The sequence below is a fragment of the Panthera tigris genome, chromosome D2 (genome assembly GCF_018350195.1).
Source record: "Panthera tigris isolate Pti1 chromosome D2, P.tigris_Pti1_mat1.1, whole genome shotgun sequence".
Taxonomy (NCBI): Eukaryota; Metazoa; Chordata; class Mammalia; order Carnivora; family Felidae; genus Panthera; species Panthera tigris.
Window position 1 is genome coordinate 46492053 of NC_056670.1, and position 16625 is coordinate 46508677.

Below are 16625 nucleotides of genomic sequence, written 5' to 3' on the forward strand. Positions count from 1 at the left end.
CTCCAATAAGAGGAAGGGGGCGACGGCTGCTAGTCTTGATGGTGGGCAGTTGAGAGTCCGTTGGTGCGTAATGTAACAGCACGACCCCGCTTCGGAGCGCAAGACTCAGCCCTGGATGTCTCTCAAGGATGGCCCATGCCGCAGTTCTTTGGGTTGGTAAGACCTTCAAAGGCAGCCCAGGAAAGGGTCAGGAAGGCGAGGGGGTGAGTAACTCTACTTCCCTCCAAGACTTCTGGGCCCAGATGGAAACCCCAACGGTCTCACCACAGAATGGGCTCTGGTGCCCACGAGTTCCATCCGGACTTGTCACCAAAGAAGCCAGGACAACACAGCCCCGCCGGTAGGACTCCAGAAGCACTCTCCAGATGCCGAGGAAGCCGTGGGTCTCACTTCCCTTCCTGAGTCCGTGAGGAGGCCCTGGGCTGCAGTCTTCCCTTTGCTTTTTGGGGAGTTTTCCACAGGGGCTGAGGCTGGGAGAAGCAGGGGGCAGGGGAGGGCGCCTCGGGCCTGGGCACTCCGGACCCTCATACACTCTTGTCTCCCTCGCTCTGTTCCTTGGCGGGAGGGTTCTTGTCCTGGCTGCCATCGGGGGGTGCCGGCTTGGCCACAGGGCTGGGGCTGCTGCTGGCCGAGGGCAGGAGGTTGGCGGACTGCAGGACGGCCTCCGAGTGCTCGCGAGCCTTCATGCGCAGGGCGGCCACGCTGGCCGTGCGGTTACTCTGGCAGCCGTAGGTGGGGAGGAACGACAGCCCCATGGGGTCTGGGACACAGCAAGAGCACAGTGGGCCCCCTGAAAGGAGGAAAAACAACAGGCTGCCATCACTGCTCACATTCTGTCTCCCGGGGACACGGGGTAGGAGCAAGGTGCCGAGTGATTGTTTGGTTCAGGACACTACAGGGAGAGGTGACGTGACAAGTGCTCAGGACCCCAAAGATGGACAGCACAAGGGATCCAGTTGCTAGCCCAAGGGATTAGCAGAGCACTGGGGCGACCTGACCAGTCCTGCTTCCCTCACCAACCAGCAGGGTGGCCTTGGGCCAATGTCTTGGCTTCTCCTTCAGCAAAATGGAATGATACCTACTTCACAGGATCATTACGAGGATCCAATGCAGTAATCCCACACTCCCCAAACTATGTGCCAAAGCACCCCTGCGAACTCAGAGGGACACTGCAGGAACATTTTTGACTTCTGAAGACAAAGGGAACCCAGCCATTTATCAAATGGCTACTAAGTTGTTGGGACATTAATACTTCCGGAGTTGCTCAGACCCAACCATTTGATGAACAAAACTGCTAGGTGTTTCTCATGGCCCAAGAGAGTCATGAAAAATTAACTGAGACCCTCAGGGCACTGTGAACTGAGGTTTGAGAACCTCCGAAGGAATCAGTTTGGAAAGCACTTAGCACAGGTTGGGTATGTGCAGCGGGGCTTAGGAACAACTGCCCGGCCCCAAGCCCGCTGGCCAGCAGTACATAAACCATCCCAGAAATACAGTGAGCACAGCCCTCTGCTATGCTCAGTCTGAGGATAGTACCTCAGACTAATGATAGGCCATCCTCAACTGTGCATTCATTCAACGACTATCCCACGAGCACCCAGCATTTTTCTAGAGCCTAACGACCATCAGCAGGAATATGGCAGCAAGACCCGCTGTCTTGGAGTGCAGCTCTAGTGGAGAGGCACGCCGGAGCCCTCGAGTGCCTGATACAAAGGCAGGTGGTAGCGTGTGCTATGGAAAACACGAGTAGAGCATGATGCTTGGCAAGATATCTGAGCACAGCTAGTCAGAGTGACGGCCGTGTGAATGCCCAGGAAGGCGCAGGCAGCCAGGGAGAAGAGCAGTGCAAAGGCGCAGACACAGGAACTGATGTCACCTGTTCGGGGAGCAGTGGCATGTTCAGACTGACCGAAGCCAGAGGCTGCAGGCAAGGGCAGCGCCAGATGGGTCAGGGTCATCAGGGCCAGGCTGCCTCGCAGGCTGTGCAGGATGCAGTGGGAGGAAGCCTCAGCAGCTTGGAGCAGAGAGTGTTGCGAGCTTATCCGCATGAGGAATGGGGCGGGCAGGCTAGCAAGAGAGTGCCGTCCTAGGGGAAGGGAGCTTGACTCAACATGGCTGGAGGGAATGTGGCAAGGGGTGGCTAGATTCTGGTTTAGGATGAAGGTTACAGCCTGTGCAAACTGCTCCTGGACCACAGGGAAGGGGATGGATAGGAAGGATTCACACATGATGACTAGGTTTGGGCCTGAGCACCCAAATGAATGGAGATGCCATTGCTAGGATGGGGGCAAATAGAGAAAGTGGTCTGTGTGTGTGTGTGTGTGTGTGTGTGTGTGTGTATGCATATGGAGGAGGAAGATAGTCTGGCCATAGAATCCTGTGGTCCTGTTGCCCATCTGAGTTCCGAGGAGAGAAGTGAACAGCACTCAGCAGCGCTAGCCCCACCCCCGTGCGTGAGGGACACCCGTGGGCTCCGGCTGCCCACCACAGCAGGTGTGGGGGCAGGAGTCACATAGACTTTGCCCCCAGGCTGGGTGGGTAGACTCGGCTGTTGGGATGACATACTTTGAGAGACTCTCTGAGCTCCCAGGACAGGTCAAGTGGTGGCCCTCGTGTGTGATCCTTGTGGGAGACGCACATCCCCACAGCCTCCACGCCCCTCCCCAGCCCTAGTCATCCCGGATCAGATCCAAAGCCACATCCTACAAGGTGAGCGAGAAATGGATCACCATGGCCCCGCCAAGGACGGTGGGGATTTATTGCCTGTCCCTGAGGCCGGAGACCTGAGTCAGCCATGGCCACTGGCCCCATGTGGGTGGGCCAACCACTTCGCCCCTTCTGACAAGGGAGGCGTCCCAAAGCCAGTCCCTCATCTCTTTCTGAAAGTGCTCACCAGCTTTGGAAGAAGCAGCACTGGACATCAGGTGTATTGGGGAACCGAAATCCATATTTGTCAAATGAACCCAGATTCCTCCCAGCAGCCTCCAGGCCCTTGTGTGATCATGTGCCCAGGGCCCTCCCCTCCTTGCCATGTGCCAGACAGGCCTCCCTTTCAGGTGCTCACGGCAGCATCACAGCAGAGCCCTACACAGAGCTGTATTACAGAGAGCAAAGGCTCGTGTGGGCCAGGCACAGCTCGGAGCACGCCATGCCCCACACATCTCGGCTTCAGAGAAATTCTAGGAAGCAGACTCCGTAGTCATCCCCTCCCGCAGGTGAGGAGACTGAGAGTGAATAATAAGTGGCCGGCCCGGACCTCACCAGGCAGGAGGCCTGCCCCTTAACCATTGGGTCCCTCTGAAAAGAGGGCACATTCCTCCGCCTGTGAGGGAAGAGAACCTCCCTCTGCCTTGGAATGCTCTCCTCACACCTCTGTCTCTCGTTAGGGCTCCATTTGACCACCACCTCCTCAGGGATCCTTTAGGTCCCCCCCATCCAAAGTAGGCTCCCCGGTTATGCTCCAGGCTGCTCGAATCTTCACAGCATTGGCCACAGATGGCAGGTGGACTATTGACGTGTTTGTTGTCTGTCTCCCCACCACATACCCCCAAGACTGCAGACTCCCAAGGGGTCAAGTATCTTCCTGTCTCATTCCCCACTCTGTGCACACCTAGCACAGCGCCTGAAACAGGCCAGGCCTTTGGAAAATACCTATGGAAGAAAGGGAGGGGGGAAGGGCCACCAGCCCCAGGACCCACTTGTAGGATCAGCCTTCCCGAGGCAGCCTCAGCAGCATCCGCAGGGATGTGCCTGCCTCCTTTCCCCGGGGACAGGCTTCCCCCTGCCAGGGCCAGCCACCTTCCTCTCCCCTCAAACACATCTGGGCATCTCTCTGTTCCTTTCCAAGCCTGCTCAGAGACAAAAGGCAGCTCACGTTTACCAGCACCCACAGTTGCCTCTTGTCACCCTCCCGGCCACCCTGAGGGATAAGCATTACTCATCCCTGCTCTCCAGGTAAGGAAACTGAAGCTCCAGGTCCCAGTTTTCACAGTTCATTGATAGGTGGGACCAGAACCTTCTGGTGGTGTTTCAGTTCTCCAGTACTGTAACAGGAAGTTCAAATGCGGCGGTGGCCTCCTACCTCAGTTCTGAGTGAGGGTCGATACAGCAGGTGGCAGACCCCAAGAGGAGGGCCGGAAAAATCACAAGTGCCAACTTTACAAAGGGAATTCTGAGAGCCCATTTCACAGCCCCACACCCCTGGTGGGCTTCCAGCCTGGGACCATTTCCAGCAGCAGCAGGAAACACACAGAAAGTCACATTCGGGCGAATCCCGAGTCCGCTCTTCCCACTGGCCCTCGCTTAATGCAGCCAGATACACAGACACCAGTTGGGGCTCTGCGGGGAGCTGCAGCCTTTGCTGGGATGGTGCCTGTGCTGTGCCAGCCAAGGACTGGGACCCCCTCTGGGTCTCCCTCCCAAAGGGAGCTCATGGGTTGAGGAGATGGCATATGAAGAGCGGTGAACCCTCTCAGCAGTGAGAATACTAGACATTTTCCTCTCTGTATCTGTTTGGAATTTTTCTCATTTTCCTACAACAAATGTGAATTTCTTTTTTTTTTTTTTAATGTTGATTTATTTTTGAGAGAGAGAGAAGAGCGGGAAAGGGGCAGAGAGAGAGGGAGACACAGAATCTGAAGCAGGTTCCAGGCTCTGAGCTGTCAGCACAGAGCCTGATATGGGGCTTGAACTCATGAACCGCGAGATCATGTCCTGAGCCAGAGTCGGACGCTTAACTGACTGAGCCACCCAGGCGCCCCAATGTGAATTTCTTTTAAAATCAGAAACATAACTTTACCTTTAAATGAATGTTAAAAAGAGGCACATGTGAGGAGGGGCCGTGAGAGGCTGGGTTGCCTGAGCCAGGCAGGCACTGGAAGTCTGAGGGGAGCTTATCTGGAGCTATATATTGTCAGGAACCCAGGAGGGGCCACAGTCCTCAGGCTCAGCCCAAGGCAGCCCTGCCCGCATCAGACGCGCCCCAGAAAGGCGGGCTCCACGTGATCAGGCTGATTCTTGCCTCCAGCCATGCTTTGCTCCGATGTAAGCATCAAGCCGGGGGTTAAATGGTCTGTGACTCAGTGATGAAGAGGCCACTTACAGGATGAAGAAGTGCCACGTGGACAACACAGAGCCTTCTTCCCTGGGATCCACAGCCTACACCTGCTAGGTCACATCTGCCATCAACAGGCTCCTAAGAAAGCCACCAATAACTACACTCCTTGCCCTCAAAACCCAGATTCGGTGATAAGAGAAATACATTCGTTCACAGGACCAAGGCTGCAGACGGGAGCAGAGTCTGTGCACAGGCCCTAGTTCACCCCCAACAACAGATGGATGAGGAAACTGAGGACCGCGAACCCAACAACTCTGGGACACTCTGTGATTAAAACTATAAGGGCTATGCATACAATGGAGAATTACTGAGCCTTAAAAAGGAAGGAAAGTCTGACACATCGACAACATGGGTGAACCTCAAGGACATTATGCTAAGGGAATAAGCCAGTCGCAAAAAGACAAATCCCGTGTGATGCCATTTACACAAGATGCCTAGAGTAGACATATTCATAGAGACACAGAACAGAATGGTGGTTTCGGGGGTCTGGGGAGAGGGGAATATAGGAAGTTCTTGTTCAATGGGCACAGAGTTTCAGTTTGGGAAGATGAGAAAGTTCTAGAGGTAGATGGAGGGAATGGTTGCCCAGCACAAGGGACGTATTGAATACTTTGGAACTGTACACTTAGAAACAGTTAAGATGGCAAAGTTTATCTTCCACATATTTTATCACAATCTAAAATAAAGTAAAATAAATTCTTAAAAATAAAGCTGTAAGAGCCAAAAGAGAGTTCAGGTCAAGGTGATCGGGAACATGAGGAAGGGAGGAAAGAAGGAGGGAGAAATGAAAAATGAAAGAACTGGGGTTATTTAGCTGCGCTGACCCCAGGGCACAGTGGATACGAGGTAACTGTCTCTGTATCTCTCTTGGTGCAGAGGGTGAAATCGAAGCAATGGGCAGAAGTGTGAAAAAAAGGAGTTTTTCTTTCCTTACCATCACATGCTATGTTTATGCAGAGGGCTTGTGAGGTTCCTGGTCTGCAACCCCTGAAGGTCCCCTGACAGGACATTAGAGAAACTTCATGCACGATATGGGCCATTGGACAAGAAAAGGTTTGAAATCCCTTTCAACAAAAAAGGAGGGGTTTTAGAATGGGATGTGAATTATAAAGTTGAGTTCTTCCAACTTTAACGTGTTTTCAGAATTTCAATTGGTTGTAAATGAACTTAAATTATCCAACAACCAGAATCTCTCTCAACTCCTACAACAATTTTCTAACAGAAAAAACAAGTGATTTCCACAAATAGGATTCTCATAAAAGTAACTCTTGATTTCTTCATGATTCCACAGTACCAAGAGCATCCCCAGCTTTCCCCATACGCCTCCTGCCTAAACAACGTCAGCAACCCGCCCAGAAGGACGCTGACTGAAAACCAGAAATAACAAAATAGAGATTCATCTGGATGGCAGATGAACACATAGTTACCAAATAAAATCCCAGATCCCAAAGCACTGGCACTTTGCCCCTGCAAAGCCATACTCAAGACCCTCACCAAGTGCTTAAAGTTTCTTTCAAGAGCACTTCTCACAGAAGTTGTTCAGTTTACAAGATTACCACAAACTAGAGAGAAACGTGGCTGCTAATGGCAGACGTACTGATGGATAACATTGAGAAAAGAGACAAAAATTCATGACAGCCAAAAGACTCAACATGCACAGAAACCTGGAGCCGATTGGTACAGAGGTGAGCAAGCAAAGCCGTCCCCATGACGATGGCCTGACACCGCTGGCCGACAGCAGGAATCATCACAAGAGATGAAGTCTGGAAGTCTTTCAGAAAACTGCACCAAGCCTGCACGTCGCTGTTAGTGATGGGGTGACGCTGAATCAGCCACAGGAGGGGCCGAGCACCCCCCTTTATTATGTCGGAGAGGTGACAGAGACCCTTGAGAAAATGTCTACCCCAAAAGCAAGTCATCCATTATCAAGATTCCATAAAATGAGAACGACCATAGGCCATCTCTGGGGCATCTCAGCAGCCTGCTATGGCAGAAGAAAGTGGACTTGGAGGTTTGGCCCCCAGCCCCATCCTTCTTCACCAGTCATGGGGTTTCACACCATCTTTCCACATTTCAGGTTCCTTATCTGTGAGAGGAGGAGAGACACCTACCTTTGAGAGACATTCCGTAACGCAGCTAATATGAAGGCCTCAAACAATTACTATTTTCATAACCCCATACTAATTAAAGGGTAATTCTAAGTCACAATTCACGGTTTATTCCAATTACCAATTCGTTTCAGCCAGCAGCTGAAGAACACAACTTGTAAGCATCCCCCAGGACACCCAGGATGAGCAGTGAGCTCTGCCACAGGCAGGGAGTGTGCAAGAGGCATCCCACCACCTCTACTAGCCACACACACACACACACACACACACTCCTGGAGATGCAGGGCTGTCCTGCTTCCTGGGTGGAACCTTTCCTATTGGACCAAAAAGTAAAATAACTTTTTCTGCCAACAGAATTGTAAGGAGTAAGACAAATAAAGTTTAAAAGTGTCATCTTTTAGGGGCACCTGGGTGGCTCAGTAAGGTGAGCATCCAACTCTTGATTTTGGCTCAGGTCATGATCTCAGGGTTCATGAGTTCGAGCCCCGGGTCAGGCTCTGTGCTGTCAGCATGGAGCCTGCTTGGGCTTCTCTCTCTCCTTCTCTCTCCCTCTCTGCCACTCCCTGTGCGCTCTCTCTCTTTCTGTCTCTCAATAAATAAACTTTTTTTAAAAACTTTAAAATATAACAAAATACAATAAATAAATAAAAGCATCATCTTTTAGTTACTAGATTTCCAGACCTGGGGCTCTAGGGTTCTCCCGGCCTTTTTTTAAACCTATCAAAAAGCTATAAATCATGAATGAGCTAAAAATTAAATTAGCTACAAAGGAAGTCAATCCAGTGTGGCATATAGTAACAAAAACTGTGACTAACCTCATGGCCCAATACTAGGGAACTGACTGAAGAAGTTATAGTCACCCACACAGAACACACTAAAGCTCTGGCAAAATTCTATTACAGGAGGACACTTAGTGCCATGAACAAAAAAATAATAATGAGGGGCGCCTGGGTGGCTTGGTCGGTTAAGCGTCCGACTTCGGCTCAGGTCATGATCTCACGGTCCGTGAGTTCGAGCCCCGCGTCGGGCTCTGTGCTGACAGCTCAGAGCCTGAAGCCTGTTTCGGATTCTGTGTCTCCCTCTCTCTCTGCTCCTCCCCTGTTCATGCTCTGTCTCAAGAATAAATAAACGTTAAAAAAATTTTTTTTAAAAATGAAACACAATAAGGAAATGTTAAGTTTAAAAAGCAGATTGAAGGGGCGCCTGGGTGGCGCAGTCGGTTGGGCGTCCGACTTCAGCCAGGTCACGATCTCGCACTCTGTGAGTTCGAGCCCCGCGTCAGGCTCTGGGCTGATGGCTCAGAGCCTGGAGCCTGTTTCCGATTCTGTGTCTCCCTCTCTCTCTGCCCCTCCCCCGTTCATGATCTGTCTCTCTCTGTCCCAAAAATAAATAAATGTTGAAAAAAAAAAAAATTTAAAAAGCAGATTGAGGAACAATAAGTCAACATGATCCTACTTTGGTATATGCATGTGTGTGTATACATAATACACACATGTATACACATAGTATATATGTGTACGTGTATATGCACAGTGATGTGTCATATCCATGTGGAGTCACAGGTATAGCACAAATATAAATGTATTTATGAGTAGAAAATATTGATAATTTTAAGCTTTTTGGTTAAAAATTTTTAATTTCTAAATAAGCTATAAAACACATAAATTCATTAGAGATACACACATTTATAGATGGAGGAAAACAAATGTACCAATATTAGATACTCATACTGCTTGATTCTGGGTACCAAGTTTATGAATGATAATTATCTTTTTCTTTGTGTTTTATTGTATTTTCCACCCTTTCTATACTGACCAGGTATTATTGTCATAAAAATGGTGTCCTTTTCGTGACTCGTGATTTCCAGTCTCCTTCTATTCAGATGATGAGAACAGATGTTCTCCTTTAGAACAGAGTCCCACTGAAATTGCCAAGGAATAAGGGCTGTGTCCTCAGCACCTCACTGTACCTCCATAACTGCTAATGGAAGGTCGGCACTGACCAGTGAACATGGGGCAGAGGAAGCACCCTGGAAAACCCACCAGGAATACTCCACCCCCCTCCCATTCGGTGGGATTCGAGGTCAGTGAGTCCCTTTGCATGGGGTATGACCAACCTGCCAGCAAGCGAACCCCCTAAAAGGCTACAACCTCTCCCCTCTAGCCCTACCAACATGAGCCATCACCAACGTCTGCACAAGAGCCATCTGACCCCTAAATGCAGCCTGAAAATGGTTTTGTTTGGAGAACATACTACCTCCTGGACACTAAATTAAAACACACAATTAGATTTCCATTAAGTTACAGCAAATTCTGCTGAATTGATCTAATCGGCCTACATTCCTATATGACATCATGCTTTAAAGGCTTGGCCTGGACATAAATACTTAATGTAATAAATACAGTCTGAAATATTTGATCTGCTTGGCAGTTTAATTGATCTACTACAGACTGACAGGAAAAATTAAGTTAGTTCTGTCTCGTCTCTGCCGATAGCACATTTTCATCATAAAGGCACGTGAACTACAATTTCGGTTACAAGTAAAGCTCTTGCGCACTGATTTCTTGTGGAATGTTCAGGTTAAAGATAACAGAATTGAATGAGGAAATGAGTATGTGGATTTATGAGACCTTTAACACAAATACTGTAGTTCATGTCTTTTTCTGTGTAGATAGATGATGATAGATAGATAGATAGATAGATAGATGATAGATATAGAATAATAGATAGATGCTAGACAGAGGGAAAATGTATTTTATAATTCATAATACCAGTTCCTTGTCATTCACAGGAGTGCCTGAGTGGAAGGTGTTGGCAGATGCCTGCCATATTTAAGCACGGATTTTTAGATGTGGTGGTTATGCGTGCTCACCAATAATCAAGTGGACAAGGTCTCATAACCAAATGTCTTCTGACTCAGAACCCCTGAAGTGCTTTCTCCTGTCTCCGTTTTATGGTCTAAATTGCCTTTTACCATGAGTTAAATGTGGTAAACGAGTTTAACACGTGGTGCCTTACACCACGAGTTGTGTCTATCTGTGTACCCAGCTCACCTCCCAAACTTGCTGGAAGCACCCTTCACCCACTCTCACCCCTGTACTCCTGATGCCAGAACTGAAATGCCCCATTTGGGCACAAGGTAAACACTGAATACTTGGGGAAGGAAGAAAGGGAGGAAGAGTCTCTTTCCTGACTGCACTGGCAGAGTTTAGGTCCTCAGAGTTACCATCTCCCAGGTGGTAATCTTCCTCAGCACTTCATGGAAAGAGAAGCCGTGGTCATGACAAAGTTGCTCAATCTGATTAATGTCAAAACCCCCAGGTTAATCTGGCAGGGTATTCTGCTAGAATCAACACTAAATCCCACCCCGGTCTGAACTCCACCTATTACTTGTATACTCGATGTCTTGACGTCTGTTCATTTGCTCAGCAAACACTCTCTAATGAGAGGCAGCCCAGCCAAACATTCCTGGGACTGTGATAGTCTCAGGGCCAGTGCCACGGCCCCCTTTCTGCTTGGATGTCTTTGAAGGGGCAAACAAATAACGACAACACCCAGCTCCAAGGACCCTGGCACAATCAGATGCCCAGATTCTGGGCAGACCGATGCCAGTTAGCACCGCCCTCCCTCCTTGAAGCAGCAGCCAAAACCCTGGACAGGCAGGCTGCTTCTCCCACTGCCTCTGGGCACAAGCCAGAAACCTTCTGCTCAGCTCCCTGCACTCCAGGGCCCCATTGATTAGCAGGAAGGGCAAACCCATCAGCACCCATAGGAAATGGCTTCTGGAAAGTGAGTTGCAGTTTTTAAAGCCAGAGAATGACAGCAGGTGCCTGTAAAAGGAACAGAATCAATAAAGGGTGTAGGGGGCTTGCCAATGGGACACCTGGGTCCCTGACTTGTCCTACTTCTCACAGATGCACTATGTGACCTTGGGCAGTCTTATCTCCTCTCTGAGCCTCAGTTTCCCCACTATATCTTGGAATGGTAACACACTCATTAAGAAGATTCCTAGGGCACCTGGGTGGCTCAGTTGGTTAAGCATCCGACTTCGGCTCAGGTCATGATCTCGCAGTTTGTGAGTTCAAGCCCCGTGTCAGTCTCTGTGCTGACAGCTCAGAGCCTGGAGCCTACTTTGGATTCTGTGTCTCCCTCTCTCTTTGCCCACCTGCTCGCCCACTCTTTCTCTCTTTCTGTCTCTCAAAAATAAATAAAACATTTAAAAAAAAAAGATTCCTTACAAATCTTAGGTGCTGGGATTCTCTACCCCTGTCTTCCTGATATCAACTAGGCATGGAGAAGATTAGGGTTGACCCAATCACTTTCCCCATAAGGATTGACCACCTTCTGCCCCTCAAGTTTCCCTGTTCCCCAAATACCTATACCCTTACAAACAATACAGGGGCACCTAGAGGGCTGTGTTGCTTTTCTGGAGCTGCACACACCCCAGACTTCATAAAGTGTGCCTTAGAGGCTAAGAGGCTCTCCCATTGAGGAGCAAATGCTTGCAAGAAATAAGATCCTCTGCCCCAGAGTCAAAAACCAAACACTAATTAGATCCCGAGTGACTCTCAGCCTCATTAACATAGCCCTAACAATTTCCAGCACCTACTGGATGCTTAGATGTGCCAGAGCACAGATACACAAGTCCTGTTGGGTATGGCCATCATGATCCTCATCTCACAGGTGAGGAGACTGGGGTCTGCCCTAAGTTGACCCCAGGATGAGAGGGAAGTAGTTCTGGGTCATGGCCAGTCTGACTCCAGAACTTGGGCTCACCTTGAGGCCATGCCATCCTCTCCTGAGAACATGCCTCTGTCCAACTTCATGCTCTGCCCTTTCCTCGACAAACTAACCCTGCCAACCTCAGTGCCTTTGCTCACGCTGTTCTGTCTGCCTGGGGTCCTCTTACCCACTGGGCAACTCCTATGCTTCCTTCAAGTCCAACTCAAACATCTCCTCTGGAAAGCCTTCCTTATTCCTACAGGGAAATGTGTCCTCCCTCCTCAGGGCTTCCCCCACTCCTTGCATGCCCTTGTTGGCTTCTAAGAGAGCACATGACTATGTCACATGAGATGGAATTCTTTGTTGACTATCTCTCCAAGCTCACCCTTAGCCTGTGAACCACTTAAGACAAGGATGTGTCTAATTCATCACCAGAGGCTCAGCCTCTGGTTTAGTCTGACAAAGTAGGGTACTCAGTAGATGAAGAATGAAAAAAAGGAGGGCCCAGTTGTTCCTGGCATCCAACAGGCAGCCAGGACTGCAGGCTAGGATGAATAGACCGGAGCTTCCCAAGTGAGGTCTGTCTCCCACACCAGAGCAGCATGACTTTTCCTTCTTTACCCAAGCCTAACTACCATTTGCTCTGCATTTGGGGCAGATGTAAGTGGCTTGTAAGGTCCTAGAGGTGAGCCAGATATGGCCAGTGCCCTCAAAGTGCTTGTAGTCAAGATTGGGAAGCAAGGTAGGTTCAAAAACACCCCAACTCAAATCACAATGCTGGAGTATCTTTGATGCTTGTGTCCATCAGTGTCTAAAAAGGGCCTTCAATGAACCAACCTCCTGGCATTCATGCCTGTATGCAGTCCCCTCCACTAAAGTCTAAGTTGGCCCTGTGACCAGCTTAAATCAATAGACTGAATCAGAAGCAACACGGTGCCTGTTCTGGGTGTAAGCTTTAAGAAGGTCTGGCATCTTCTTCTTTTACACTCTTGGGAATCAACCACCATTCAATCTCACCCCAAGTTCACCATGGGGAGAGAGAAAAAGAGAGCTCCCAGCCTCCCAGCATCCCTACCAAGCCCCCAGACAAGGAAGCAATACTATGTTGTAAGTAGCTGAACCAAGCCAGCCCTCGGAATCAGGAGAGATAATAAAACAGCTGGGCAGTTCTGCTGCTGCTTTTACTAGACTCAGTTTTGGGGGTAAAGTAAAACAATATTAAAACCTGGAATGGAAATTATAAGAAAATCACAAGCCAATCTTCTCATGATCATAGATGCAAAAGCCCCTGAACAAAGTATTAGCAAACAGAATCCAGCTATAGATAAGAAGGAAGACATGTCACATCTAGTCTGGGTTTATTCCAGGAGTGTACAGTTGGATTAACATTGAAAAAATCAATCAATGTAACTTACTGTATTAACCCATTAAGAAAGAAAAATCATGTGATCGTCTCAATAGCAGCAGAGAAAGTATTCAATGAAATGCAACATTCATTCATATCCATGATTTTTTTAATAATAATTAAATAAAACTCTTAGAAAACCAAAGCAAGAAGAAAATATCTTTACTTGATAAAGGATATCCAAAACATAAATAAATAAAAGACCACAAATATAACTGAAACCCTGAGATCAAGAATAGGCAAGGAGTGGTCACAAAGACCACATATTGTATGACTCCATTCATATAAAAAGTCCACAGCAGTAATAGCAAAAATGTTCACGGTCAGTGGTGTCCTGAGGCTGGGGGCATTGGGGAGAAGTGGGAAGTGATTGCTTATAGGTACAGGGTAATGACAGTATTCTGTGGTTGATCCTAGTGATGGCTGCACAACCCTTTGAATATACTAAAAATCATTGAGTTGTACCCTTCAGGGGATGAATGGTATGGTGTGTGCATTATATCTCAATAAAGCTGTTATTAAAAAATAGAATAAGGCAAGGATGCCCGTCATCACCACTTCTACTCAATACTGTGCTAGGGCTTCTGGCTGGCACAGACAAGAAAGAAAGAAAGAAAGAAAGAAAGAAAGAAAGAAAGAAAGAAAGACCATCAGGATCTGAAAGGGAGAGACCAGCTATCTTTATCTGCAGATGACCTGATCATACACATATCATAGAGAATCTACCACTGAACCTAATTACATTAATAAATCTCCCAAACTTAATGCTGAGCCAAAGAGGCAGACATGAAGAACCTGGGTCTCGTATGATTTCATTTATACGTAAAGTTCAAAAGAGTCATGATTCAATAGTAGTGTTTTTGTGTAAGAAACAAAACAGGTGAACACAGAGGAAGGGAAGGAAAAATAAGACAAAAACAGAAAGGGAGGCAAACCATAAGAGACTCTTAAATACGGAAAGCAAACTGAGGGTTGCTGGAGGGGAGGGGGGTGGGGGAATGAGCTGAATGGGTGATGGGCATTAAGGAGGGCACTTGTGATGAGCACTGGGTGTTGTATGTAAGTGATGAATCACTAAATTCTACTACTGAAACATAACTTGGAAGAAGTTTCTTGGTAGAAGAAAGAAAGAAAGAAAGAAAGAAAGAAAGAAAGAAAGAAAGAAAGAAAGAAAGAAAGAGAAAAAGAAAGTTTCAGAATGCCTGCTTAGGTGGTTGACAAAGCTATATTAGCATAAAAGTCAGCACAGTGCTCTCATTTAAGGGGAAGAAAAAGGGGCCCAGGCATTGGGGGGCTTCTGGGGTGCAGGCAAAGTCCCAGAGGGTAGGTATATTAGGTGCTTAAAATGGGTCACTACACTCTAGATGCATGCTTTATGAATTTTTCTCATGAATATTATATTCCACCATAAAACACTTTTTAATGTTCTTTACTTGTGTGTGTGTGTGTGTGCGCGCATGTGTGTGTGTGTGTGTGTGTGTTTTAAACTCCCAACCCAGAGGAAAAAAGTGCTTAAAGAGGAGTAGAGGGAAAATGCTTTTTGGGGGACTGGGAGAAGGAAAAGACTGCCTCCAGCTCTGAGTTTAGCTTCGGTGGGCAGATGTTTATTGTGCAATAAAGCCCTTTCAGTTCCAGAATCTGGACACTTTAGCCTGGCCTGAGCCCAAGGCCAAGGCCAATGTGAAGCAGGGAGGGAACATACTTGGCTAAGTAAGGGGCCTTGCTCTCTGGAAGGATGTGGCCAGACCCTTCCCCAGTATGGACGCCCTGTCCCTCGCCTCCCCTTGGTACAAACACACACACACACACACACACACACACACACACACGGGACTCAGGACCAGGACTGCTACTCCAACTGCTAGCAGCTTCTGAGCTGTGCCTCAAACAGATAATAGGAGATGGGATCAGAGCTGTCTGCCTCGGGCCCCTCCAGCATGGGCCCCTCCAGCATGGGATGGCTGGGGCCACCTCAGCTCCCTGGGAGGGGATGGAAGGGGAGAGTAAAAAGAGGTCAGACCTCATTCCCTTGCTCTGCTGCTGTTCCCTCCCCTCAGACATGACTCCGTGACTCCAATGCCCCCATGCCTGCCTTGCCCAGCATGCTTTCCCACCTCCTCCCCTTCACCGCCCCCTCCAGTTAAGGACAGTCGGATGGGATGCCCCTGCCCAGTGCAGAGAGTGACTGTGATCCCTCAGCATGAGCCCAGACTGAGTTATGAAAGCTCTCCCCTGGCAGCTGTAATTAGTCTCCACCTCACACCCCGCTCTCCGCTCTCCGAATCACAGGTTAGAGGCAGCCGGGCTAAGTGCACCAGGGAGAGGGGGCCTCCGCCTCCGACCGTGGCTCTCCTGCCCCCATCGCGCTCGTCCTGTGGCCAGCACTTCCCCGGAACAAACCCAAGCGCCTCCCTCAGCCATTAATAACCTCCTCTGCATTAATGAATTGTGAACACAAGGCTGGCCATTAAGACAGCACAGGAAAATTCTTTGTGTTGCAAAGGCTTTTTCTCTGGACACCCATTACTGTTATGCAAACCCTCCCTGCATGGGGTAGGGTCCTGCTGCCTTTTTATTTGAGAGTTTCCATGGAACCCTCAATAAGGAAACACACTAACTGCATGCCTGGCCAGGACGGGCCCTCTCTGACCATCCCAAAATACAAAACTTATCACTGCCTGTGAAGTCCCAGAGAAGGAATGGGTGCCCTGCCCAGGAAATCCTACCAGGGACAGGAAGGAACCCCCATCGTTGCCAAATTTGGAACAAGGAAGGTTACAAGAAAAAGATAAGTGACAGCTGCAATAAACTTCAGAGAAATGGAAGACATTTGGAGGAAGCAGACATTTCACAGGCTCCTTTAAAGGTGAGTGGGACCCAGGGACTTGGAAATGAGAACGGAGAGATGCGGTGATAATGATAGCATTTACTGAGCATCTCTCATGTGCCACACACTGTTCCAAGAGCCTCAGGTGTTCTAGCTCACGTGCTTCTCATTCAGTCCTATGACTTCAGTCTTATTATGATCAAGATCCCCATCTTATAGCTGACAAGAGGCAGAGACTCCCAGGACCGTGCTCAAGACTTACATGGCTAGGGAACAGAAGGACGAGGACTCACACAAGGCGGGCCACCCCAGAGCGCTTGCTTGAGGCCACTGTGCTAGTCGGCTGCTTGATAATTAAAGGATAATTAAAGGAGGAAACCCCCACAAGTGCCTGGTTTTCAATTACGTAGCTCTGTCCCCGGTGGGCAGTTTCCCAGCCTGAGGTAG

The 16625-nt window shown here is 48.7% G+C and overlaps 1 protein-coding gene across 1 annotated transcript in view; it reads right to left on the reverse strand.

Moving 5' to 3' along the window:
• Window positions 1-326: 326 nt before the first annotated feature.
• Window positions 327-16625, reverse strand: part of DRGX (dorsal root ganglia homeobox) — a 30578-nt gene continuing 14279 nt past the window's right edge. Inside the window, exon 6 of the mRNA XM_042960844.1 lies at window positions 327-790. Within this exon, the coding sequence (XP_042816778.1) occupies window positions 525-790 (266 nt within the window). The 3' untranslated portion in view covers window positions 327-524. The remainder of the gene's footprint in view (window positions 791-16625) is intronic.